This window comes from Notamacropus eugenii, chromosome 5 (genome assembly GCF_028372415.1).
Source record: "Notamacropus eugenii isolate mMacEug1 chromosome 5, mMacEug1.pri_v2, whole genome shotgun sequence".
Lineage (NCBI taxonomy): Eukaryota > Metazoa > Chordata > Mammalia > Diprotodontia > Macropodidae > Notamacropus > Notamacropus eugenii.
The window spans coordinates 45722573-45749367 of NC_092876.1; the positions used below are offsets into that span (position 1 = coordinate 45722573).

General features: G+C 41.5%; 1 protein-coding gene across 1 annotated transcript in view; it reads left to right on the forward strand.

The window, feature by feature from the left end:
• LOC140504140 (calmodulin-binding transcription activator 1-like) overlaps window positions 1–26795 on the forward strand; it is a 1000289-nt gene that overhangs the window by 267382 nt on the left and 706112 nt on the right. The window contains exon 3 of the mRNA XM_072608745.1: window positions 15239–15374. Within this exon, the coding sequence (XP_072464846.1) occupies window positions 15255–15374 (120 nt within the window). The 5' untranslated portion in view covers window positions 15239–15254. The remainder of the gene's footprint in view (window positions 1–15238; window positions 15375–26795) is intronic.

The following is a 26795-nucleotide window of genomic DNA, read 5'->3' on the forward strand; positions in this document are numbered from 1 at the left end:
AGAGCCATGAGAACAGGGACTACTTTATTTTTGTCTCAGTATCTCTAGGGCTTAGCAGTTTTCCTTTCACATGGGGGTTTAATATATTTTTGTTGAATTGATTTGACTTGGTGATCTCCGAGTGGGGGTGTATAGAAGAGAGCACATCTATCTTAAAATGAATTCATCTTGTCACATCAACTAGGAAAGCACCTTTTTGAAGTTGGTGGTGTGAAACCTCTTGGGGCTATCACTTCTATATTCTGGTCACCATCAGGGATGGTCAAAGTAATGGCAGCCTGCTTTTCCAATTCCCATTTCTGTGCCTCTCTTCTCCACTCCCTCATTCCCATATTCCAACAAATCAAAACTCCTCTTTCCTAATACTGAGTTGTTTCCAGCCAGCTGTCACCAAGAAAGTGATCCGATAAACCAATTCACAAGAAGGTGTTAAGTGCAGATAATGGCAAAAGGTGTTTTTTCCCTGGGGGTATTAGCATTTGAAGAGACAGCTGCCTAGAAATGACATTCATTCCTGAACTGACATGGATCTTTAAAGTTGAAATTTCTGGCATGGCAGCCAGTTGGGGGATTTATTTCTGGAGAGGGACGACAACAAAGCCCACCTCCAAGAACGCCCCCTACAGGCCACCACTTATTTCACTTACATGTAAGTTTCACATCAAGAGGCTCCCAGAGACATACTGACAAAAAATAGTTTTCTGCCAATGAAATAAGATGAAAGTCAACATGAACCCTCCATGTGTTTGTACCAGTATGAACGGTAATCAGTCGAACAAGGCAGACCTTGGTGTCTTTGGAATTAGAAAGAAGAGACCAGATAAATGGTTGAATGGTGTTAAGATGAGAAGAGCCCACAGATGTGGAAGAACTCACAGAACCTCAGAGCATTGCCCTCAGGGTACTGATTCAATGTGTAGCTAAAGGATTCCCTGTATGTTGCACCTGAGGAGTGGTCATCCAACCTTCGCTTGAAGGGGAAACTCATGACTTCTAGGATAGTTCATTCTCCTTTGAGCCTGGGGTCCTAGAATCCCAGATATAGAGTTAAGAGGGACCTCAGAAGCTATCTGGTCTACCCCTAATTTTATAGATGAGTAAACTGAGGCCCAGGGAGATGAAGTGACTTGTCTCAGAGCACACAGATAGGAAGCATCAGGAATAGAATTTGAACACAGGTCCTATGGTCACAGTGTTTTTTACACTGGACCAAAGATTCTCTTTTTAGAGTTGGAAGAAACCTCAAAGGTCAGCCAGTCCAGAAGACCACCCGTGAAGGGGAATGCTAAGGCATCCCATTCCATTCTGAAACTGCTCTAATTCATAGAACCACAGAATGTCAGAATTAGAAGGGACTTCCCATGCTATTGGGTCCATTCCACGCCCAGACAAGATTCCCCTTTACAACACAACCAGCCTCTGTTTTAGGACTTTTCAAGGAGGGAGAACCCATGCCCTCCTTTGGCAGCCTATGTCTGGACATCTTTCCATGTTAGGAAATTTTCCCTTCCATTAAGGGAAAAAAACTGCTGAGTCCCCTAATTGTCACAAGGACTATTTGCTATTTTTTCCCTCATTTTTTAGAAAAGACCGGGAATGACTTTTATTCAGAAAAATGAAAACGTTGTTATTATCCCATTAATGAACCCACAGTCACTGTCTCTCAGGAGCTCCAGGCTTCTCCTTGTGTGAGAGTATTTGTAGAGCAAACACATAAAACAGCAAGAGAGCCAGTAACATAGTAAATGGCTTACAGATTATTGGGGTCTTTAGACTCGCCAATCAATGCAGGTTTTTTTCCCTTAAAAGAAGCCTATTTTATGATGTTCAATTTCCTTATATTTTAATGAAAAGAAGATGAGGGCTCGAAAGCCCAAGTTGGAGCTAATCAAATAGTGCAAATTGCTGTTACCTTGTTTGTTCTCATTATTTCTATGGCTCCAAATGGAAATATACATATATAGAGAGCAATTGGTTTTCCTATCTGTCAAATTGCAGTCCAGGCTGGGCTTTGCGTCTTGTGCTGATATACACTAGGTCATATGGGGGTGAGTCATATGAGGGTGACTCTGGAAGGAGTGGAGTTCTTGGTGCCTGGTCTCAACTCTCTCCCCACTAGTGATCTCCTCCTCCCCTATAATCTCAAGGACCCAGTAAGAATCAAGATGGAAATGCCAGCAGGAGAGTTTGTAAGCAAGTTCTTTAGTGAAGGTTTGGACTGGCAATTATGCCTTCTTGGGGTTCCTATCAGCTCTCCATCAGCTCAGCCTTGCTGTAACCATCAATTTCTTTCTCTAAGCTTTGTTTGTGTGTGAGGGAGATAAGCACTGGACACATTCCTTTGCCAGATTCCCCCACCCCCAGTCCAATTTGCAATGAGGAAAAGAAATATGGGAACAATTTATATCAAGACCAAATTATGCATCCTTTTTACAAAAATGTCTCCCAAAAGGCTGATTCTTCCTCTGAGTGCTAAAACTACCTGGAGGCTCTGTTAATTGGGACAATCCAATTGAATTTCTCCAATCCAACAAGCATTTATTGAGTACCTACTGTATATCAGGCACTGCACTAGGTTCTGGGGACAAAAAGTCAAGCCAACCAACCTGTCGACCAACCGAACAACAATCAACCAATCAAAACATTCCAGCTCTCAGTGTGGGGCAGTGGAAAAGGATGTTGGATTTTGAATTAGAGGATATAGGTTTCCAATCTGTCCCATTTGGTATTATTGTGAGGGTCAAATGAGTTTTTTATGTAAAATGCCTTTTAAAGTGTTGTATAAATGTGAGCTGGTGAATATGGTCATCCTATTCAAGGAAATATAATTTAGAAGTCCCTTAATTTGATCATCTCATTTTGGAGAGATTAGAAAGTCAATATATAAGGAAAAATAGTAAGGGATGAAAGGTTCTTTGGAGGGAGAGAATGCATCTAAGATCCTTTCCAAGGATAAATCTAGGACCCTAGTATAAAGGAGGTGCTCAGGATGCCCCTGATTTACTTACTTGGGGCATCTCCTGTGAAGTTAAGAGTGTGCCCTGGCCCCTTGCTGGAAGATAACATCCCTTTTTGAGAGAATATAGCAACTCCTGATTGGTTCTGAAGGCTGGGAGTTGTGCTAAAGATGACTGGCCACAGAGTCAAGAGAAACCACTGGACTTTGAAGCAGAACCGAGAAGAATCATTTCCATCTCTTTCTTTGGAGATCTTTGCTCTTGGTGACTCTTTCAACAATTTTTCTTCTTTAGACTTGGGTGGTGGAAGGGATGGGATTTGTCTTCCAATCAGTTCCCACTTCCAAAACAATGACTGCCTGTGGTTCCAGGACATGCAATCCTCCTCTGCAGTCTGAAGTAAGCCTGACACTGGCCCTTAGGTTCCTTAACTGCTACTTTTGCTTTCTTTCTCCAGAAGAGTGAGAATCCTTAATCTGGAGTTAACAGGAGACTCCTTCATTTTCTTCCTGTAGAGTCTTAGCTCTGAAGTCTGTGTTCTATCTAAGTGGCAGGTGCCATGCTCAGTCCTCTCCCCAAGAACTAGACCTTGTAGCCAGCCCCTCTAGCAGGTTCCTCTTCTTTGCTTTGAAGCTCTGAATCTCTCCCAATGGATCACGTTACTAGGTCTATGTCAGTCCTCAGACTATGTGATCTTTTTCTTGAGAATAGGTCACTCCAGGTTTCATGCCTTTCTTAAGCTCTGAATGGGACTTAATGTTGGAGGGTCCTTTACAATCTGCAAATCAGCTACTCAGGGTATGAATAACACTCTGTATTTATTCACTATCTCTTGCCTTGGATACTCTGCCAAGGACAAGAAATAAAGCATTGCTCCCTTGGATTTGGGACTGTGATCAAGGAAGATGCAGGCCCAATCATAGTAGAGTGAAAACTGGAAACCAAGCCCCTCTCTTTCTCTAATGACTAGTTTTACCTCTTTGGGGTAGGTTTGGCTGGAAAAGACTCTTAGAAAGTTGAAGTTGCTTGGAACTGGCCATCTTTGCTTAGAATCCAGGCCCTCTATTTTCTGTCATTAGGAGGAAGAGGGTGGAGGCAGCCAAAACCCACTGGGGCCATAAATACTGGGGAATGGTGAATTTCCAACACAAGGCTTCCACAGCCATTGATCTTAGCTCAACTGGTGGGTGGAAGGTGCCAAGTTCTGAAGAGCGGAGCTCTGTATAGAGCCTTTTCACCCATTTATAGGCCATCCAAATATTGTTGATTTAATCAGGTCAACAGTTGGGGCATCCATCTTTCCTTTAAAGGGAAGCAGCGAGGTAACAAGACCTATGAATCCAAGGGAGCAACAACCAGTCAACTCTAACAGAGTTTATTATGGGGAGGCCAAGGCTCAGGGAAATGGATTTGCAAAAGAACACACCCTGAGGAGGCCCATGAATCTCTGGAATAGGAGACTGGATATCGATTGTCCACAAGGAATTTTATGTGGTTGTAGAATTTCTGGAAATGATCAGTTAAGTGCTAGGGAATGTTGGTGTTCTGGTGGCGGGGGGTGCCGTAAAACAGTCCTATTTGTAGGGACATTGATTTCCTGATGTTGGACCTGGTCATCATGGAGGGAGGGGAAGGGCCTCTCCTTACTCTTTCTTCACCTAGTCCTTAATTCAACTTCATTTCATGCCATAAATCCCAATTTCATATTTACAGAAAAACCTCAAGAATGATATGGCCTCTTGGTCTTTGGCTATTATTCTCAAAATAATTGCCCTCTGTGGTGTGACTGTGAAAGAAAAAAAGATTTTCTAAAAAATTACTTCAATTTGCAGAACACATTTCATCCCCAAGTGGGGGAGGAATGAACGCAGGAGTCTACTTAGGATTCTCAATTATTCAGTGCCTGATTATCCTATTGATGGAAGCTCAAGCCCCTTATCACTTTTTCCCCTCTGCCTTCCCTTCTCACCCTTCCTCACACCCCCACGTCAGGGTTTATTAGCCATTCTATATCTGTCTCTACCTGTTAACCCAGGAGAGAAACAATATTATTGGGACTCAAGTTCATTGGTTTTGCCTTTTGTTAGGAGGGTTGGGCTGAGGACTACTATGACCCAATGGAATCCAAACCAATCGGCATTTGTTAAGTGCCTAAAGTATGCCAGGAACCATGCTAGATGCTGGAGATCTAATGAAATAAAACAAAAAGGAGTTCTTCCCTCAAGGAGATTATGTTCTACTGGGAGCAAGAGTATACATACATACATGCATGCATACACACATACACAAACACACACACACATATATAAACAATATACATATGTATATGTGTGTGTGTATATAAATGTATATCCACTGTACAGATATATATCCATACTACATACTATATATGTGTGTGTATAGATAGATGATGGATAGATGGATGGATGGATAGATAGATAGATGCAGCAGATGGTAAGCTGATAAGTTTGGAAACTAAAATTCAATTAAATTCAGCAAACATGTGCTAAATGCATACTATGTGAAAGGTACCATCCTAAGCACTAGGGATATAAAGAAAAAAATAAAATTCAGTCCCTGATCTCAAGGAACTTATATTCTTAAATTTCTTTTTAAAAAAATTATAAATATTCTTTATTTTCACGTCTTTCATTTCATTATGTCTCCTCCTCCCTCCACTTTGAGTCATCTTTTTTATAACAAGAATATAAAAGAGAAAAGAGGCAGCTGAATACAACTACCCAACAGCTGGGTGACACAATGAGTGGAGTAAGGAAGACCTGAATTTATTTATTTTTCTGTCATTTCCTAGCTGTGTGACCCTGAGCAAGTCATTTCACCTCCATTTGCCTCAATTTCCTCAACTGGAAAAATGAGGATAATTGTAGCACCTACCTCTCAGGACTACTGTGGAGCTCAGATGAGATGATATTTGTAAAAGTATGTTGCAAACTTTAAAGTGCTTTATAAATACCAGCTATTATTACTATCAGTCTGATAGTATATACTGTATTATATACCCACAGTCCCCTATTTCTGCAAAGAAGTAAGAGAAGTGCATTCTTATACCTTGTCTTTGGGGTGATTAAAATGTCAAAATGTTCAGCATGATTAACCCTTCTGTGGCCATCTCTACTTGTTAATCCAGAAGAGGAACAATAATATTGGGACTCAAGTTCATTGGTTTTGCCCTTTGTTAGGGGGGATTGGCAAGAGGTCTTTGCTGTTTTTCTTTCCATTTATGTTGCTATCGTCATCGAGTGCATTCTTTTCTTGATTCTACTTCCTTTACTTTGCATCAATTCATATAAATTTTTTCATGTCTCCCTGTGTACTTCATGAGCATTGTCATTTTGTGACATGACAATATTCTGTCCTATTCATGTATGACAATATATTTAGCCATTCCCCAATAGATAAGTATGTGCTTGGTTTTCAGTTCTTTGCTACTATAAAAAAATGCCTACTATAAATAATTTGGTGTATCTGGGGCCTTTCTTTGACCTCCTTGAGATACACATCTAGCAGTGAGATCTCTGGGTCAAAAGCGTGGTAGACATTTTGGTCGTTTTCTTGCCATGGCATTTCCTGACAATGAGCAGCGACAAAATGAAACAAAATAAGAAAGCTTTTATTCAAATGAAAGGGATATTAGGACTGATCTAGCTTCATTCTTTTACATTACAAATGAGGAAACTGAGACTCAAAGCAATGACGCGATTATGTATTCAAGAATACGTAAATAGCAAGTGATAGATGTGGGATTCAAACCCAGATTCTGAGATTCCGATTCCAGAGCTTTTCCTCTTATACTCCAACAGGATTAAGCAGGGTTTGGGGTTCAACAAACAATGTTTAGACTCAGCGACTGTGAGCAAGGTCCCATACTAGGTCAAAGAAAGTAGCCTTCGAGTAGCTTACCATGTGATAGGAGAGATCACATTCCCAAACAAATAAATATATACCAAGTGAAGTGTGGTCATTACACAAGGGAGGAATAGTAGAAAGAAAAATGTTTTCTTAATAAACATGACCTTCCCCATTTGGAGTGAGCCAAATTCCCTGGTCTCTGGAAGTGCTTAGAGACCGATTGTGTGCCAGGCCCTGTGTTAAGCCCTAGGAATGGAAACAAAAGGAAACGACGTTCCCTGCCTTCAAGGAGCCAGCAGTACTGGGGAGAGGGAAATTAATGTGTACAAACAAGCTATATATGGGATAAAAGGAATAAGAGAGGAAAGGCATAAAAATTAAGAGAGGTTGGGATAGGTTTCCTGCAGAAGATGGGATTTTACTTGAGACTTAAAGGAAACCAGAGGAACCAGCAGGCAGAGATAAGGAGGGAGAACTTTTTAGACATGAGGACCAGCTTGGGATAAAGAGCTGGACTTAGAGTCAGAGAGACCTGAGTTCAAATTCTGATTGAGACACTACCTGCAAGAGTCTGGGCAAGTGGCTTAATTTTTCTGAGCTTAGTTTTCATGTCTGTGAAATGGGTGTAATCCTAGGACCTTCCTCCCAGGGTTGTTGTGAGGAACAAATGAAATAATTTGTGCAAAGTATTTTACAGACTTTAAATCTTTGTGTAAATCCTAGCTGTAATGATAAACTATAGCTAATATTAACAGCTTCATCAAAGATACTGAAGATAAGATTCCTGGACTGGGGAAGAAGATTGACTGGCCAACATCCAAGATCCTGTCCAACCATGAGATTTGATGACTCTGTGAACCTTGCCTTTAGCCATTGGTCAATTGTGTCTGAGTCTTTGGGACCCCATTTGGGGTTTTTCTTGGCAAAGATACTGGAGTGGTTTGTCATTTCCTTCTTCAACTCAGTGTACAGATGAGGAAATTAAGGCAAACAGGGTGAAGTGACTTGTCCGGGGTCTGTTGGTTGGTTGGTTGTTGTCCTTCATCTTCAAAGAGGACCAAAATGATATCACCAATGCAAAGTGAAATTTCAGTGTGTCTGACTGTGGCTGATCAGACCAATATGAGCTCGAAATGCTTTACCACAGGTTGGGCACAGACAGTCCATGTGAATATTTGGGGTGAATATCCCAAATTTGCACATCCTGCATTTACTTTGTGCTGTCTCAATTCTGCTTTGCTCATAGAGCAGCACCTTTTCTTATGTGGGCACATCATGCTGAGCGGTCCTGTGCCAGTGTCTCCTATGTTGCACGGTCAAATCCAAAGTTCTTAAGAGAGACCTTGAGAGTGTCCTTTGTCTAGGGTCACATAGCTAGTAAGTGTCTGAGGTCAGATTTGAACTCTGGTCATCCTGACTCCAGGATCTGGTGCTCTATCCACTGCACCACCTTATGAACCTGGCTGACTTATCTTAGAATCTGCTCACAAGATGACCAAGAAACCAAGACCAGGATGAGGTTGAAGGAAGTCAGTGAAAAGACTCAGGATGAGGTAGAGTCTAGTGCAACCTGGCCATCAATTATCTTTCTGGCCTCATTCTATGACAGTTCTCAGATTTTGGTCAACCTCTCCTTGCTGTTTTTCACAAACAATCCGACATCTCCCATCTCCATGTCTTTGCACTGGCTGACCCTCATGCCTTGAATGCATTTTCTCATCACTTGCACCTCTTATAATTCCAAGTTTCCTTCAAAATTCAGCTTAAGCTCCATCTACACAAAACCTTTCCTGATCCTCCAAACCTCTAGTACTTTCCTCTCATCAAATTAACATTTCTTTTGTATATAAATTTCAGAAAAAGTACCAATTGTACAATGGTAGCAGAAATGTCCCATTAGGACACCAATCAAACCCTAAGTCTGGAAAAAAATAAACCAATATTTTGTCAGTATTGACTATAGATATGCCTACTATCTCTCTATAGAATGAAAACTCATGGACGATAGTAACTGTTTCATTTTTTAAAAATCTGCCACTTGTTGCCTCTTTTGTGTCGTCTATGAGATAAGAATGGTTTAAAAAGTTTTGATACAATTAAACTTTTCAAAAATATGTAAATATTATTCTTAGCTTCCATATAAAAATAGGCACATGCAAGCTGGAGTTTTTCAACTGGCTAACATATCCAGACAGACTGACAGAAGAAAAGACAGATTGATAGACTGCCAGACAGAGTATGTGTGTGTGCGCACAGATAGATGGATAGATGGATGGATGCAGTATTTATTAAGCACTTACTATGTCATATTGGAATATAAACTCCTTGAGGGGAGGACTATTTTTGCTTTCTTTCCAGTTACCAATCCTTAGTATAGTACTTCGTCCATAGTAGTCCCTTAACAAAAGATTGCTGACTTGTTGATTTGAACTGCCAGGTATACAAATAAGCAAGACATTCCTTGCCCTCAAGGATCTTACATTATTTATGAGACAGTTCAAAAAGAAGGGGAGCTGGAAGTGTAGGGATAGGTGAGAAAACTACCTGACTGCAAGGAGAAGGAGGAAGTAAAGTCTGTACATACTAGGTACTTTCTAAATGTTTGTTGATTTATTACTTCTATTATCCTCAGACTAGAGGATTGCCTTAACCTTTGGGATGTCCTATTCGGGTTGGTCAAGGAGTCTTTGTATGGAAGAGTATCCCTTTTTTATCTGTGCTTTAGGCAAAGAAGGCCCAGGAATCCCAGGAAGGCAGAATATCTGATTGCCTGATCTTCCCCCTTTGATTGGCACATAGTAGGTGTTTAATAAATGCTTTTAGACCATACTTGCCCTCTGTGATTTCTGTTTTTAGCTTCCCCTTTTATTTTCTCATTTTACAAAGATGAATCTGCTGCCTTTCAGGCAGTGATGAAACATTAAATGTCTACCCACAACCATCCCTCTGGGGTCAGTTTTTTATTTCTCTGAAGGCAGCAACCCTCCATTTATTCTTCCTCTCCTTGTAACCCTAGCTTTGTTTTAACTTTGGAAGTATATTACTGGCAGTGCAAGCCATTCTCTCTCCCTTTGCCTCTTGGTGGTGATTTGATTGTCTTCCAAGGCAGATGAGTTACTTTTGCTTTATCCCGCACCATCAAATTGTGGGAAGGATCTTCCTCTGATATACCAAGGGACAGAGAAGAGCGAAATTCTAATAAAATCAGAGAGTCAGATTAAATATTATTAGACTGCTCATTACCGCCATTTAAAGCCACTTAAAATGATGATTGCCTTTATTACAGCTGCTTAAGCTTCACTCCTAAATTCCCTCTGGGGTTGTGTCCTGCCAAAGTCTTGGGTGATGGGGTCATTCTTGGAATGGCATGGAGTAGGTTACCCATGCGAAAGTATTTTCTAATCACAGTCATGTAGTTTATAATTTCAGCAGTACTTCAGCATTTCACTTTATATCTATGGTGAGATCATGTTGCTTAATGATATCAAGAGCCTTGTCTGAACGGCTGTCTCTTCAATGATTTATTTACATTATTTTGGAGTCTTCTCTCTGAAATAATTTTGCAAAGGTGCTATTGAATGGTCATGAAGCACGATCATATTCAAAGACCTGAAGTTGAGGATCTCTTAAAGAATAATGGAGAGGTGCATGGTGGGTATGAGCAGCTAGTATCACCAACGAAGAGCTCTCTGGTGACCAATGAGGGATTCTCCTAAGTAGTGTAAAGGAGGTTTTCAAGGGAATGTATGAACCAGGGGGAAGAAATGGGCCAGGTATACAGTAAGAGGAATGATCAAATCTGCATCATTCCATTGTTTTCTGTGTGATAACAAGAGAATTTGAGAATGTTGGAGGGACTGTCTATGGTATCCTTCTGGAAGATATGGATGAGTCACAAGGGGATCTCTGGAAGGAGCACCTGCTTTGGTGAGATTTTGTTATTATCAAGTGTTTTTCAGTCATCCCCGACTCTTCGTGAGTCCATTCAGGGTTGTCTTTGCAAATATACTAGAGTCGTTTACCATTTCTTTCTTCAGCTCAGTTTACAGAGGAGGAAACTGAAGTGCACAGGGTTAAGTGACTTACCTAGGGTCACACATTTAGTAAACATCTGAGGTCAGATTTGAACTCAGGTCTTATTCCAGGCCCAGTGCTCTATCCACTGCGCCACCTAGCTGATCACAGATATTCATAATAGTACTAGAGTTTAGTCGGTTAACTGCAATAGCATTTACACCTACTATATGTTAGGCACTTTATTAAGACTGGATGCTAAAAAGACAAATGCTAAACAGTTCCTGTCCTCATGAAACTGCTATGCCAAAAGAGATCTTTCTGTCTTTCTTTCCTCCTCCCTTCCTCCCTCCCTCCCTCCCTCCCTTTCTTTCTCTCTCAATATAGAATATAGATATATGCATTTATACTTATAGAATATGTGTGGATAGATAGTAGGAAGTTAGATAGAAGTACCACCTTCTAATCCAAATGAAATCTTAACGATCCTTTTAATTGCTAGTGCCCTCCCTCCTTAACTCCCTTGTATCTAATTTGTATTTATTTATATGTACATATGTTTATATGTGTATATGTGCATATGTTCTGTATGTATGTGTATATATATGCATCCATATATATATACACATATATACGGAGAGAGAGAGAGAGAGAGAGAGAGAGAGAGAGAGGGAGAGAGAGGGAGGGAGGGAGAGAGAACTCTTTGAGAGTAGGGATTGTTTCATTCTTTGGATTTGTATCCCTAGTGCCTTGCACCATGCTTGGCAGATACTAGATGTAGTAGTAGCTGCTTAATATATCCTTGCTGATTGATTGATGGGATTTCAGAAAAGGGAAACATAAGTCATATTTTAGTTTGTAAGGACCTGGATACAAATAAATTGGCCCTTCTACTAGTGATGGTTTCTTCAGGGTGGTACCATAATAATGGGTCTGTGGTCCACTCTAAGATATCAGCATTATTTTGCTCTGCTCCCTTCAGACCATCATATCTTTGGGGTATTCTTTATGGGAACAACTGTAGGCAGTACAGGGACAGTCTACTCTGGACAGACTTATGTATTTTCTTTATGTCTAAATGGGATAGATTATAGGCATTGGACTTCCCAATGAATGAGCTGGGTTAAGAGGTTTTTTTGTCTCCACAAACATCAGTTTGTGCTCTGTAGGGTGATCAGGAGCCATAGCAAAATATGAGCTGAGAGAAAGGTAGGCTCTTGGTACATCCCATCCCCAGCTTGCAAGCCTTCAAGGCCCCAGAAAACAAGTGTGGCTTAAAAAAATATCAGTCTCCTTGAAGCAAGAGATGAGTGATGTCAGATGACAGAGTTGTGACAGGTGTTCACGGTTGGGTCCCGATTGTTTTTGTCTGTACTCGACTTAGGGGAGGATCACACAAAAGGAGGTGCCATCCTGCAGTGACACAAGCCAATTGCAGGTTGATCAGAGAACAATGAAGTGTTGGGAGTCACTGTAGAGAGACTGTCATTCCCAATGGAATCACTGTTTAGTCTTCCTAACACTGCTGGTTGACACCATGGGGGGGGGGGGGAAGGGAGCTGTGATTAGCTGCCATCTTACTGGCATATTTTTTCCCTTGCTGAAAATGGAAGATTAATCAAAGAAAGCATTTATTTCCTTACTTCTTAGATGGTTCATTGTTTAGAGATGGAGGTTAAAAAAAAGAAACTGAGTTTCTCTGTTCCTAGTTCCTCTGAGGGTTAGTTGCCTCCCTCCCCCATCTCCAGGGTTGCTTAGAAACCAGAGACAACATGATGTCATGGAAAGAGTACGTACTGGATTTGGACTCTTAGAACCAGAGTCCAAATCTTGACTTTGCCACTTATTGTCCATGTGACCTCAATTTCCCTGGTCCATGTCTTTGGCCAATCCAAGATAGAAGTTAAACCCATTCTCCTGCCAGTGGTCATTCAATTTCCTTTGCTACCAATCAGTTTTGCCTGACAACTCAGTGCCTTTCCAACTCACAAGGTCACCTTTAAACTGGGACATATCCATTTTGAGAATGATGTTTTGTCACTTATTCTAGAAAGGAAACACAAATAGGAAAAAAAAGGCATCCAGGGACCCAGGATCAGGATCAACTAGCCAAGTCATGAGCTGAAACTGTCACACACTCATGGTCACTTGGTGGCCATGGTGGGAGATAGATTCTTCCTCTTCCCTGCCCCCTCTCCCATCATGTCACCTAGAGTGTTGAAGGAAGAATACTTCTTTCCTTTAAAAGGGATGAAACACCTCGCTCCCTGTGCTGCATTCAGAAGGCCAGAGAAGGACCAAAAGACCTCCCATGGCATGCCACCAAAGTACAGTCACCCACATGTGGTTAGCTAGAAGCCCCAAGGTTAATTTTGCACATTTTATGTTCCAGACCTGAGTTGTTGTATTCACTTTCAATCGCCATGTTTCATATAGGCAGTCAATCGATCAGCCAGCAATAATTTATTAAGCATCTGCTGTATGCCAGTCGTTGTACTAGGCACCAAGGATATCAACACTAACAGATATACATTGCCCTAGTTGGGTCACATTTGGAGTCTTGAGTTCAGTTCTGAGGGGTACTGTTTAAGAAGAATGTTACTAAATTGGGAAGTTTTCTAGAGGACAGCAGTCAGGTTGGTGATGGGCCTCAAGGTCATGTCACCTGAGTATCCATGGAAAGAAGTGAGAATTTTTAACAGGTTGAAGAAAAAGGGTTGGAGGTAGGAGGCATGATAGCTATATTTGAGTGGTTGAAGCCTTATTCTTCTTAATTCTAGGGTGCAGAACCCTGCAGGGGCAATGGACAGACCTTGAGAAGAGTCATATTTAGGCTTCAGGAAAATGTTGACAAACATGTCATTGCCTTTGGAGCTATTCAAAAGCAAAATGAACCACCCCAGGTGTAATGGTTTCTACCTTCATTGATAATCTTTAAGCAAAGACTGGACAGAGACTCCTTATTAGGGATGATGGAGAGAGGATTCTTAGATCCAGGTTTGACTAATGATCATAGCTAGTAAAGTTTTCGAAGCAATTTGCATGCATTATGGCATTTGAGTCTTACAACAATCCTGGGAGGTGGGTGTCACTCTCCCAGGGTCACACAGCTAGTAAGCAGGATTTGAATTCAGGTCTTTCTGACTCCAAGTCTAGCACTCTATCTACTGTACCACCTTCCTAACTATGGTAACTTAGTCTCTTGAGGTCCCTTCCATCTCTGAGATTCTATAATTCTATAATCTATTTACACACAGGTAGAGTGAGATCATGGAAAATCTATGGAACTCTGGCCCAGGTCATAAGCTTTTTCCTTTCTGACTCTCTCTCCATTCGCTTCTCCTCCCCCCATTCTCCTTTACTTATTTGCTTTGGTTATTCAATCTCCGGCCGTGGTTCAGCTGTCACCTGCTAAAATTTGACTGTGGAAATTGTTGATCTCGGCTTTTGTCCCTCATCTGGCTCCATATTTTATTTCCCTCCATCCACGCTGTTCCAGAGCCAAATTACTGTGACTAATGTTAAACTGTAAATTTTTGTAACCATCTACAGTAGTGCTGTCTGTGGGTGATGCATGGTCTCTTTTTAGTAAATTTAGGGATGTTTTTGTCTAAAAAATGCAAAAAGAAAAAAAAGAAATCTAGAACTAAAGTCTTGCTCTTGACCAGGGCCACCGGGAAAATGATTTTCTTGAAGTATGGGTTTGTAGGGACCAGATACTAATGATGGTCCCGGGCAGCCGTATTTACCCCCAGATATACCAGGCTTCTGACAACTGAAGCCTAAATGGGAAAGAATCAGGCACTTCAACTTGCTAGGAAGAAGGGTGGAAAATGTTATTTCTTATCTAGTGGTAATCTAAATGCACACAATGAATCAGGGGGTGTTTGTGCCAGATGACTACCTTTCCTGTTGGCCTTCCCTTAACACCGTCATCTAGCTTCAGTGTTCAATTTATTTATTTCCTAATACGGGTTGATGGATTAAAAGATGTGTAGAAAATCCTTCTCTGGGAGATAAGATATTACTGGCTGCCAAAAATACCTCTGGCCTCTTTCTCTTTCGTTCTCTGTTTTGCTTACTTTTCAGCCCATAGCTCAGACCCAGGCTCATATATCTTGATTAGACGGTGGGTATTACTAAGAGGATGTTTCTTAAGCCCATCATCGACACATTTAATTCATTAGGTACGAAATCCACAAGCAAATTTTTTTTTGCCTGCCATAAAACATGGTTAATCCAGGGAGCTACAATAAAAGGTGAAAAATTATGTCCCAGCAAATATAGAATATTGCTTTTCTGTAGAGACTTTTACTGGGCTACAATATCTTTCTTCATAAATTTCCTCCCCTCCCCTGCCAGCATCTCATGGTAACTTAACTGTTTATTGTTTTCAGACCACAGAATGGCTCCATGATCCTTTACAACAGGAAGAAGGTGAAATATAGGAAAGATGGATATTGCTGGAAAAAGAGGAAAGATGGGAAAACTACCAGAGAGGACCACATGAAACTGAAGGTCCAGGGTGTGGAGGTAAGGACTCCACCATCTTCCTTTATTCTGCAAATTGAATTTCCTTGCCTCCATGTGGATCATCTCTGGTGAAAACAATTCTGGGTTTTCTGTGTTCCCAGGTCTTGTTTCTTTTTTCTTCCCTCGAATTCTCCATAAACATTTTGGTGAAAATTGATTTTATTGAAACCACTCCTGTTCCAAGAGAATTGCTGGTGTCTGGTTGGGGATTTGCAAGGTTATAGCAGAATTATTTATTGAATTTATCACACAATAGCCTCTGGGTACATTTACAATTTTAAATGTCATAGAGGAGATGATGTGCTAACAACCTGCCCTCTCTAAGAGAACCAACATTGGACAGCTAGGTCTCCCAAGGATAGACTTGCTTTGCCAACTGTATAAGCAAATATCTTGTCTTTTACATATTTGGCTAAGAACACTTAAGATCTCTATGGATAATGAGGCAGTGCAATGTTGTATATACATGGCCAGTTTTTGAGTTGTCAAGGTCTAGGTTCAAATTCTGTTTCTGACATACATAGGTTGTGGACTTTGGGCAAATAATTTAACTTGTCAAGGTGAAATCTGTAATTTAAGTAATTTAACCTATCAGTGTTAGAGAGTTGTCCTAGACAACTTTCTAAGACTGTATTTTGCAGAGAGGTGGCCATTCTACATTGGTAAAGGGAGATTCTGTATAGGAAGCTCCCTACATCAATTAGATCATAGGTCAGTGTCCCTGCCCTCTCCTCACCCTACCCCAATACAGCATGGCTTAATGTTCAGTGATGCATGTTACATCTGATGCCTAGCACTTTTCTGTAGCTTTTCTTTCTGACCTAGGAAGGATACCCCCTCTTCCCCTCTTCCCTGTTGGATGGTAGAGAGAGCAGACCACATGTCAAAGCAGGTCTTGCCAGCAGGCATACCCTAGGCATTTCCTGACCTAGTGCTGTCCAGGGAGTGCCCCAATATGACCTTCCTCCATTGACCCTGGTGAAGAGTGGCCTCACTGCATGGAAGACAGATCACAGAAAGGATTCTTAGGCCAGAGACTTTTTAGGAATGCAAACTAATCCCTTGGGATATAGTCATTCTTTTAAAAGTATATATTCAGGATCCGAGGATAGACTGTTGGTTTATCTGTTAGTTATTTAATAAACATTTATGAAGCATCTCTTGGCTGCCCAGGCATTGTACAAAGGCAAAAATGACACTTGCCCTCAAGCAGCTTATAGTCTATGTCCTTGAATGGTTGCTCACCCGTTTGAGAGACAAAAGGGTAGACCAGAATCCTTTTCCTCCCTTGGCATCTCTGGGTGGCAGGATTGCTAGTCTTGGCCTCTAAGCCCACTTGAGTCTAACAGATCATCCTCATGTACTGCAGCTTTCCCACGATGCACTCTATCACGACGGCTCCTTTAACATTCATCATGAGGCTTTATGGCTGTTAAAAATAGCATCCAATGACTCTTATTAGATCACCCCCTAGAGAGGAGGAACTTTTGTTTTGTGAGCCTTTTTTTTACACCTAATAACAATCTTTATGATGATGAACAAGGAAAAGAAGAAATTCCTGTTTCCCTTCTTTCTCCTCTGCTCTGCATTTGCACAGCATGATTTAATTGACTGCATGGGACATTAAAATGCAGATTATTTCAGGACACAGTGATTCGGAGCCCACCTCCAGAACAATGGCCAGTGATTGTGCAACAAGCTTAGGAGGCTTCTCAATACCCCTAGAACCAAGGGCACTGACCGGCATTGTTACAATAAGGGTAGGGTAGAGCAGAGGTCTGTCTTTCCAAATGGACCACTTTCCTTAGTCAGTTTGAGCTGATCCTGTCTGGGGATTTATGGGGACAGAGTTAAACTATGGAATCACATATCCAGATATGCCAGCCTGGGCAAAGCCTTCCAGGGCAGGCCAGGGCACAGTTAGGTAATGGAGAACAGCCCAGGCATGGCTCAGGCCATGAGGAAGAAGGTAGCTGGTCTCATGGGGATGAAGTGTTGCCTTTTCCAGATTAGTCTCAGGCTTTAGAATACACAATAAAGTGAACCAGCAAGCAGCCCCTGGCTTGCTAGGTCAGGAGGTATGGGACATATTTCACCTTTTGCAATATGTAAATCAGGTTTTTGGGGGATTGTAAGGAATAACACAGTGGAATTTTTCTTCTGCAGTATTTCCAAACCTGGGAAGGGGGGGTGGGGTGGAGAAAGCCCTAGAATTCATTTTCTTCCCCTATGTAATAAATTAGAATTGTCACTGAATGAAATCCGAGTGACTTAGGGTTATTTTTAGGCAGTGTTTCTGTTTGGGGTTATTTGTAGCTCCCACACTCACAGACTAGTGTGTAGACACATAGAGTACCAGCAGGCTGGTGCCTGCAGACCATGTGGGAAGGAGAAATGGGCAAGATCCGAAATGAATCTCATGGATATCTGTGTGGTACATGACTGCAGGCTGGATGATGAGCTGGACAGGAAGCCAGCTCCCCTGAGGAGGCCAGCCATAGTGTGGGCACTGGAGACAAAGGTTCTTGGGGGACTGGGGTGGGAGGAGGGCAGACAGCCAAGTCATAGATGACGTGACCATGAAATCCTAGACTTTTGGAGCTGGAATGGACCTTAAAAGAGGAAAGTGAGGCACAGAGAAAGCAGTTAGATGATTTGCCAAAGGGTACATATTTACAAGTAAATAGCAGTGCCTAGATTCAAACCCAGCTCCTCAGATACCACATCTAACTGTTTTTCCTTTGTAGCAACAGAAGCAGAGTCACTGGATATGACCCTTGGGCTCAACTCTGAAACTCTACCCCCAGTCTGGTAATTTGGTCACCACTTACGGGAGGATTGTGGTGCCCCCCTGTTTCAGTGTAAATGACTGTGGGGTGTAGTAGGATTGGGAATCTATACCTGTGTCCCATTTCTATCATAATTAGAGTTGTCCCAAAGTGTAATGGACTTCCCAAAGAGGTAGTACTCTTAAATAGATTGTCCCTTCTCTGAATTCCATTTTCCCACTTTGTGAAACAACTGGGTTTGGCTCAAGGACGTCTAAGGTTCGGTTCAGCTCTGACTGCATCTACAGGAACTACTGAGGGTTACTCTTGGACTTGAAAGAGGTCTTAGAGAGTACATATGCCAAATCCTTTCTTTGTATGGAGGAGGAAAGCACAATCACAGAATTTTCATTTGGCAAGGACCCCAAAAGGCTACTTAGTCCAGCCCATTCCTTTGCACCCCTACATTACAATCTTGGCATCCTCGAATACTCACTTGCACCCAATCTGTTACTAAGTCCTGTTGTTTCTTCCTTCTCAACACCCCCAGTAAACATTGCCTTTTTTCTCTCATTAGACCATCCTCACTGTGATGCAGTTCCTTCTCCATTGCATGGATGCCATTACAATAGACTTCTAGTCAGCCTCCCTACCTCAAGTCTTTCTTCATTCCAGTTCACCCTCTGCTCAACTGCCAAAGTGATTTTCCTAAAGTCACTCTATTCAATAAACTCCAGTGGCCCCCTCTTACCTTGTGGATCACATAGAAGATCCTCCATCATTAAATCCTTCTCAGTCTGTCCTCTTCCCACCATTCCTGTCTTCTTACACCTTGTAAGTAATCTACAGTTCAGCACTGCTGAGTTACTTGTTGCCTCCCACACATGACACTCCATCTCCCAACTTGATGCCTTTCCACTGGCTGTCCATCATACCCAGAATGGGTATGACCTGTCTTCTGTGGCAAAGCCCACTTGCTTCAAGAAGCCTTTCCTGGGTCTTCATCCCCTCCCCTATGTTAGTACCTTCCATCCTCTCTGAGATGACCTTCCATTTACATTGTGTAGACTCTGAATGAACATGGTCATTTACATATTGTCTCACTTTGTAGATCATGAGCTTCTCAAAGGCAGGGGTTACTTTTTACCTTTCTTGGCATCTCCAGTGCCCAGCACAGTGCTTGGCACATAGCAAGTGCTTAATATATGCTTGTTGATTATTCAACTGACTGAAATCCCCAAAAGTGATCACATGCCACAACATGCCAACCAGCCTCTGCTTGAAAGAGGGCAAAGAAGGGGAGATTCCCTCCTTCCAGAGGAAGCTCACTCCGCTTTTGGACAGCTCTGATTGTGAGAAGTGAGACCTCATCTATAAAGTGCTTTGCAAACCTTGGTGCTATATCAATATCAGCTATCGTTTAGGAAATTTTCTTTCTAGAAAACTTACATCAGCCTCTTTGTAACTTCCTTTCATGGCTCCTGGGTCTGCCCTCTAGGGTCAAAAATCCTAATCTGAACCTTTTCTACCAGAGATGTTTGAAGATGGCTCTCATGTTCCCCACAGGTCTTCTCCAGTTCCTTCAAACCAATCCTTCCCTGTCCTAGTTGCCCTCTCTTGGATGTTCTTTATATTTTTTCCCCACTTAATATTTTTTTCCCAATTGCATGTAAAGATAACTTTCAACATTCAGTTTTATAAGATTTTGAGTTCCAAATTTTTTTCTCCTTCTCTCCCTCTCCTTCTCTCTCCCCAAGACAGCAAGCAATTCAATATAGGCTCTACATGTACAATTACATTAAACATATTTCCACATTAGTCATGTGAAAAAAGAATGAGAATAAAAGGGAAATGTTCTTCCTCTTATTAATGTCCTTAAACTAAGGTGCCAAGAATGGGGCCACATTTTCTCCAGATGTAATCTGATTAGGGCAGAGTGGAGAGGACCTATATTTATGCATGGAAGCTATGTCTTTCTTAACCTCACCCATAACAATATTAGCTTTTCAAGCATGTCACATCATTATATCACATGATATAGGGCAGCTAGGTGACACAGTGGACAGAATACTGGGCCTGGAGTCAGGAAGACCTGAGTGCAAATCTGGCCTCAGAAATTTATTAGCTATGTGACTCTGGACAAGACACTTGTTTGCCTCATCTGTAAACTGAGCTGGAGAAAGAAATGGAAAACTACTCCAGTATCTTTGCCAAGAAAACCCCAAATGGCTTCACAAAGAGTCAGACATCACTGAAAATGACTATATAACTACAACTCATATTGAGTTTAAGGTCCACCAGAATCCTGGTATCTTTTTTAGACAAATTGCTATGTAACCATGCCTTCCCCATCTTGTATTTGTGAAGCTGACTTTTTTGAACTTAAATGGAAGACTCACTGAATTTTATCGTATGAAACTGCTCTCTTCAAAATTATTAATGATCTCTTAATTGCCTAATTGAATGGCATTCACCCTTCATGACCTCTTTGCAGCCTTTGACACTCTCGATTCCCTTCTCTCTAGGTTTTTGAGATCTTGATTTCTTCTGTCCTTTTGTCTGTCTGATCATTCCTTCTTGGTCCTCTTTGCTGGATCTTCAGCCAGGTCATGCCTGCCCACTGTGGGTGTCCCCTAAGGTTCTGTTGTAGACCCTCTCATATGTTTTGTTTGATAATCTCATCAACTTGGTTGGATTCAACCATCATCTCTAGGCAAATAATTCTCAGATGTATTTAACTTCTGACCTCCAATCTTGCATCTCCACCTGCCAGTCAGACATCTCAAACTGGATACAAGGTAGACATCAAAGCTTGGCAAGTCCAGAAGTGAAATTATTATCTCTCTGTCCCCCAAACTCTCCTTCTTGTAAGCTTCTCAAATTACTGTCAAGGCAACACCATCCTCTTAGTCCCAACCTAGGTGGTGTGCTCAACTCCTCCTTCTCTCATCTCAAATATCCAATTTGTTTCCAAGTCCCATAATTTCTACTTTCACAACATATCTATATACTCTCTTTTCTCCTCTGACATGGCTCGTTGATTGAATAACTGACTGAAATCCCCAAAAGTGATCACATGCCACAACACGCCAATACATGCCAATCCATTGCCAACGGTCTCTGCTTGAAAGAAGGCAAAGAGGGGAAGATTCCCTCCCTCCAGAGGAAGCCCACCTTGCTTTTTGACAGCTCTGATTGTGAGAAGTGAGACCTTATCTATAAAGATACCATTCTTGTACAGGTTCTCATCACCTCAAGCCTAGACTATTGCCAAAGCTTGCTGGTTGGTCTCTTTGCCTTTTCTGTCGCCAACTCCAATCTATCCTCTCCTCTGCTTTCAAGCTGATCTTCTTAAAGTGCGGGACTGACTACGTGTCAGTAAACTCCAGTGGTTTCCTCTCACCTGCAGGATCAAACTTTATGTTTGATCAAACCCTCTGTTTGGCTTTTAAAGTCCTTCATAACCTGACTCCTTCTACATTTCCAGTCTTCTTGCCCCTACACCCCTCCATATACTCTAAGATACAAGGACATCACCCTACTTTCTGTTCCTTGGACACTTCATCTTCAAACTCTAAGAATTTTTACTGGCTTTCCTCCACCCCATTGCCCCATGCCTAGAACTCTCTCTCTCTCTCTCTCTCTTCATCTCCTGTCTTCCTTGAAGTCCCTGACCAACCCATCACTTGTTTGCAAGGAGCCTTTCCCATGCTCTTATCAGAGAAGGTGCTGTACTCTATGAGCAAAGCAGAATTGAAGTAGCTCAAAGCAAAAGCAAGATATACAAATTTAGAGAATCCACTGCAGATGTTCACATAGACGATTTGTGCCCCACTTGGGGTAGACCCTTCTGAGCGCATACAGGTCTGATTATCCTCAGTCAGACACACCGTAACTTGACTCTAGCATAGGGCTGTCATTGTGGTTCTCTTCAAGAGTGAAGGACAATGAACCAACCAACCAACCAATCTCTCTGATATTATCTCCAATTTATTCTGTATATATCATGTACTTAGATAATTGTTTGCTTGTTGTTTCCTCTATTAGGCTTTGAGCTCCTTGGGAACAGGAATTTTTTAAAAAAATTATTATTCTATCTTTGTATTTTCAGCAATTGGCATAATCTGGTGCATAGTAGGTGCCTAAAATGCTTAGTGATGAATGGGGAGCAGCTGTTGCTCATTCAGTGAACTATAGGTCTGCATTTAGTAAACAGACAGCTTACTTAGGGCAAATCACTGGGGGTGAGATAAAATTTAGATAAGACACTGAGTTCATGCCTTCTTGAAGCCTAAAGACTAATTGAAGTCAGACAACACAGAGACTCACAAAAAAGATAATTAACAATACAAAACAGTGAACATGAGATGTTAAATGAGAAATAGTGTGCTCAGAGTTGAGAGGAAAAGCAGTTTAGACTTCTGTGGTCAAGGAAGACTTCTTGGAAAAGGGCTGGACTTTGAAGGAGTAGCCAGAGATGGGATTTGTACTCGTGTTTTGACTCCAGATCTGGGCTATATTACACTGCCTGTTTGTTAAGAAATATAATCAAATGATTGTACATGTGTAGCCTGTATCAGATTGTGTGCCATCTTGGGCAGAGAAGAGGGGGACGGAGGGGGAGAAAATTTAAAATTCAAAATCTTATAAAAGCAAATGTTGAAAACTAAAAATAAATGAATGAATGAATAAACAAATAAATAATATAAAAAAGAGAGATATAATCAAGTACCTGATTATACTTCCCAAAGTGCGGGACTATGTGTTCTGTGATATATACATATATGTCAGATTGCTTGCTGTCTTGAGGAGGGAGAAAAATTTTGGAACTCAACATTTTACAAAAATGAATGTTGAAAACTATCTTTACATGTAATTGGAAAAAAAATACTACTAAGAAAAAAAAATCAAACAAATGCCAGAGGGATGGATTTCTAGGGCAGGAATCACTCTTTCCCCCTCTGTAAGAAACCCAAGCGTAAGGGAACATCTCCCATATAATGTATGAGCTTCACTCTGAGTGGTGGAAGCTTTCTCTCCCACAGTGAGCCTTTCATTTGGCATGCGTACTCTGTGACAGTGGGGAAACATCTGCTTGAGTCTTCCATCCAAAAACCATGCTGGAAATGAAAATGGGAAAATACCAGTGGGCTGTACATGAGCACGAGGGCTTCTGGATGCATTTCTGGATGCATTTCACCATACGTATCCTCCATGTAAACTATGTTCCCTGCCACAGATGGTGAAAGCATATTAAAAAAGACACAACCCCTTCCCCCCCACCCCCAAACCAACAACAACTTACTGTTCATCAATGAGGAAGACAGATAAGCAAAAATGCTGTCCAGGTGATTATCCCTGCCTTGGAGCCTGCCTTTCTCAGCTGATAAAGGACTTAGTTATATGACTTTTCATTGAACTTACTAAGTGGCTTTCCCCAGGTCAAGGGACCACTCGGGGATGTACTTTCTTCTGAGTGAATTCTAGATATCTGAACACCAAAAGCATCTCCAAAGGGCACTGACTTTTTTTTCTACTAGTGCATGGGGTTGGTGTTAGGGCAGGCCTTCTTTTATTCTGAAGCTGATGTAATGTCAGCTCACCATTTGCTTGGCCTTTCTTTATGTTGAAGAGAACTGAACTCCAGAGAGTCTACAGTTACCTGTGATTCTTTGGACCAAGAGGTCCAGAGGTGAGGAAAAATGGGCAGAGTGGGTACAGAGGGGATAGTTTCTGTGTCAAAGTTTTTCAAGATGAAACCTCAGCATGACTCAGGAATTTTCCTCCCGCCTGGGTCTATTCAGCTCAGCTAGGCTGATGGCTGGCACTTGTGGGGGAAGTTTTGGAAGTTTTCCTGAGAACAGGCGGCAGACTATAAAGCATCTCCACTTCCCCTGATATTGCTGGGGCCATATGGTCTAATGAGCTGGGTGAAGTCGGCGAGAGTTGCTGTTCCTCCCAGAGCTGAGCTCAGAAGGGCTTCCTTTTAACTTTATACAGGAATCATCTGTCGCAATGGTGGCTGGGGGAGCCTAGAGGGCTGTTGTGTGTCTGGTGTTCTTGCTTCTTCCCTGAAAGTGACGGAGTTCCATCTTGCCTTCCCACCATGCCCGCTGTGCCACCAGAGCCTGGTTGCTGGCTCTAGATAGACATGCCCTGCAGAGAAAGCCCCAAACTCAGAACAGAACCATTATTCCTCTTGGAAGATGGGCAGTGCTAGAGTCTGTTTAAAACTAGCCAGTTTGACTTAAGCTCCAATGGAGTTGTGACCTTGAGCTGCATTACGAGAAACCTAGCATTTAGAAAGAAGCTAATAGTCCCTCTGTACTCTGCTGTATGCAGACCACATCTGAGATTATAGTAAGCAGTTCTAATACAGTATAAGTCCCTTGAAGGCAGGGTCTGCTTAATTTTCTTTTCTGCTTATATTGCCTACCTCTATCCGGGTACCTGGCACATAGTAGGTGCTTAATAAATACTTGCTAATGGGGTGATATATCTTATTTGAAAATATTTTCTTCATTATTAAGTACTTGATAAGCACCAATAAACATCAGTTCCATATTCAACGAACCAAAAAAAGTCAGTTTTGTATAAATTAAAAATCTATTATTCTTTTTTATAAAAAAACAACAAATTCAATATAGTAGTACTACCCTGCTGCTCTGTGGGTGATATCTTTCATGAAAGATATATTTTATGATCTGGATAGTGCCTGGAAGCACAACCGAGGGTCTTGACTTCAGGTCACATGAACAGCAGTTGAAAGAATTGAGCATGTTTAGCCTGGAGAAGATTCAGGGGGAACATTTGATTATTTGAAGGACTGGAATGAAGAAAATGGATTGGACTTCAATTCAAGAAGCATTTATTATGCAACTGCTGTGTGCTAGACACTCTGTTTGAAGTTGGGAGTTCTAGAGACAAAAATGAAAGCAACCCTTACCTTCATGATACATGAACATAGATAAAAAATAAATGCGAAGTAATTTCAGGGTGTGTATGTGGAGAAACATGAACAAGTGGTAGATGAGGGAAGGGAAGACTCACAACAAACTTGTTTTCTTTGTCTCCAAAGGGCAGAGCTAGCCACAAACGAGGGTCTCTGTCAAGGAAGACTATCCTAACAATTAGAATTGCTAAAGAAATGCAGTGGACTGCCATTGGAGGCAATCAGTTCATCAGTCAGTAAGCATTTATTGAGTGCCTACTATGTGCTCGGCATTGAGGATACAAAGCCAGAAATAAAGCAGTGCCCTCAAGGGTCTGTGCCCAAGGAAGAAAGGGAACTGGGCTTTCATTCTCTCAGCAGTAAGTTTTCTGAAAGATTGGATGCCCTCTTGTTAAGGATGCCATAGTGAGGATTCCTTTTCAGCTGTGGATTGATGTCAGTGGCTACTGAGGTTCCCATCCACTATAGTGGATATTCGAATTTATTGCTTGCATCTGAATACAGATAGGGTATTTACCTTTTGTTCACAACTCCAGGTTCTTCCTGAGAATGTTTCCACACTTGTTTAGAGACAAAAGCAATGGATTTTCAACTACCTGAGTTCAATTATTTTTGGCAAACTCTCTCAACATTGATGGAAAACATCTGATGAATTCATATCCTATTGTTCATCTAATTCAGACAGATAGACACACACACACGCACGCACACACATACACACAAACACACATACTCCACCCCCTCCCTTGCCCTCAACCTTGTTCTGACCATGGGAAGAAAGAGATCCCTGGGCTTAGGATGTCTTACTTTAATATAGCTAAGTCCCTGTTAGAGAGAATAATGAGTCCTGTGAGATGGTTGCATATATTTGTAAAATATAGTCCTTGGTTCGGATACAATGGAAATATGCAGTACAAATTCGAATAATGCAACTACTTCATAGGATTCATCATTTGTGCTAATGCGGACCTAGTTGTACTTCAAGATTCTCTGATGTCTCTAATGGAGAAACTTCTGCAGACTGAAATGCTCGTCTAACTTGGTAAACAATCATTGAGAGTTGCTCTCGCCAAAAATTTATCGCCTTGAAGCCAGTCTGGGGATAGATCTCTCTAAACTTAGTTTGGCTGGTCCTTGGACCACAGACATGCAATCTGTCACTGGGGCTATAGACTTGAAGCCTTTCCAGCTTGCTGCCAGTACTTGGGCTTCACCAGCATGTCCTTAGAGCATAATGAAGACAATAGTAATAGCTACCATTTTATGGAGCATTGTGAGGTCCCTTTGTTCCTCTTCCCCCTCCTCCTGTGTCTAGCACAATGGTTTGCCCATAGTGGGAAGCTAACCAATGTTGACTATTGAACTGAATAACTGTATATGATGGTTGCTCCTATCATTATTCTCTTTTCAAGATGAATAGACCGAGTTTCAGATGGGTTGAATGATTTTTGGCCCATTGTCACAAATTTATTAAGCAGTAGAGGTGAGATTGGAACCTAGGTCTTCTTGAATTCTAGACCAGCCCTCATCATTACATAATACTGCCATGCCAAGGAGCCAGGGTCACCTTCGCCTTGGTGAAGCATCCAACAGAGGTGCCCGACCAAGCACAAATCTCAGTTACAGCTGGATATTCAACTAAAACGTGAAAGTTCATTGTTGTCTTAGTGACCTTTACATTTGACCTAGAAAGAATGAATA